The 1611-nt window shown below is 34.1% G+C and overlaps 1 protein-coding gene across 1 annotated transcript; it reads left to right on the top strand.

The window, feature by feature from the left end:
* Positions 1–304: 304 nt before the first annotated feature.
* LOTGIDRAFT_176560 (hypothetical protein) lies at positions 305–1426 on the top strand (the record flags this gene model as incomplete). The annotated part of the gene is made up of 1 exon (XM_009054356.1): positions 305–1426. One exon carries the CDS (start codon positions 305–307, stop codon positions 1424–1426), a length of 1122 nt encoding a protein of 373 aa, XP_009052604.1.
* Between the last annotated feature and the right edge of the window lie 185 nt (positions 1427–1611).

Raw genomic sequence — 1611 nt, forward strand, 5'->3', positions numbered from 1 at the left:
CATAACAGATACTATACTTCTCGCCCATCGGGCGAGTTATTTTTTCTAATTTCAGATCAGAATAAGAACAGAAGAAAACCCAATATCAAGACCCTTAATCCTAATTTCTAAATAAAGTGTCTGCTCCACCCTAGGCCTGTACATTTGGGAGAATCAAACCCTCCCTTCCCCGAAATCTAAAATGGACTCGTCCACTTCTACCAGTATAGATGACACGACGGTGGTGTTGGCTGAGATCAACTCAAAACTAGACAGTAACACGAAAGATAATGAAACCGTTTCTATGGGGCTTTTCAAAAGTGAAATGCTGAAGATTCGTACTGAATTAAAAGATATCATTATAGACTCAATCCATGACTCACGTAAAGTTGAAAGAACTAGGCCTAGAGAAGTCAATATTGATGAATATTATGCTTCAACTTCAGCTGATCAGCATACCCATGGTCATGGAGTCAAACGTAAACACATTACTGACCCAGTTAACAGTGTTATACATGATCTATCTTCCTCTGATGACGACATCCAATTCACCCAAAACAGGTACAAAATACCAAAGTTATCACATCTGTACAAAGAAGATGGATCAGTCAATAGTGATAATGTGATATGTCAAATTGATGAACTCTTACAGGACAAACAGACATCTGATAAAGATTCAGACTTTGAAGAAAGTTTAGAACAGGAATACAATTTAAAAGAGAAAGTTGGGACAGAGATTAACCCAAAAGTGGCCAGTATTGTGACTAATTTATTCATTAATAATAAGTCTAAAGAGAATATTACAGATATTTTTGACAAGTATCTTAGACCTGGCAACCTTGATATACAATTACCAGATGTGAATGGTGAAATATGGGCTTTTATGAAGTCTGGAACCTGCACTAAAGATGTTAAATTCCAGAAACTTGGTAATAAAATTGTCAAGTGTACATATGCTGTTACAAATTTGACTGATCAGTTGATACAAATCAAAAAGAAATTTCCAGATGTTAACAAGGAAATGACTGAAACTGTAAAAAAGGCTATGGATTCTTTGACCCTATTAGGCAGTGTTTTTAAAGACATAAATCAAAAGAGACGAGATACGATTAAAATTGATTTAAATCAAAGAATGAAACCATTAGCTTATCCATCAAATAATGTGAACAATGGTACTTCTAAGAATTTATTTGGTGATGACTTAGGAAGAAAACTGAGAGATTTAAAAGACACCAACCAAGCCCTTAGTGCTCCATCATATAGTACCACAGCAAATAGTTTTGGATACAACAAACCAAACCAATCAAGATATGGAAATAACAATTACCATAACAGATCTAACTACAATGATAATAGAAGCCAAAAGTCTTTTTTAGATTACCGCAGAAGACCTCAGAATCAGAGGGGGAAGGGGAAGTTTACCCAAACATCCCAGAAAAAGAAATAGTTAATGACACACCTATTCTGAATTTTAATGAGGTAAGAATTTCAGATTGGGACAAGTTTAAAAACTTTGTCAAAAATGATTTGAATAATTGTTTACTAGATTATAAGGCTGGAAAATTGAAAGAGCATATCAAATTCTGGAAACAAATTACATCAGATAAGAACATAATTACAAACATTTTAGGT

The sequence above is a fragment of the Lottia gigantea genome (assembly GCF_000327385.1).
Source record: "Lottia gigantea unplaced genomic scaffold LOTGIsca_2133, whole genome shotgun sequence".
Taxonomy (NCBI): Eukaryota; Metazoa; Mollusca; class Gastropoda; family Lottiidae; genus Lottia; species Lottia gigantea.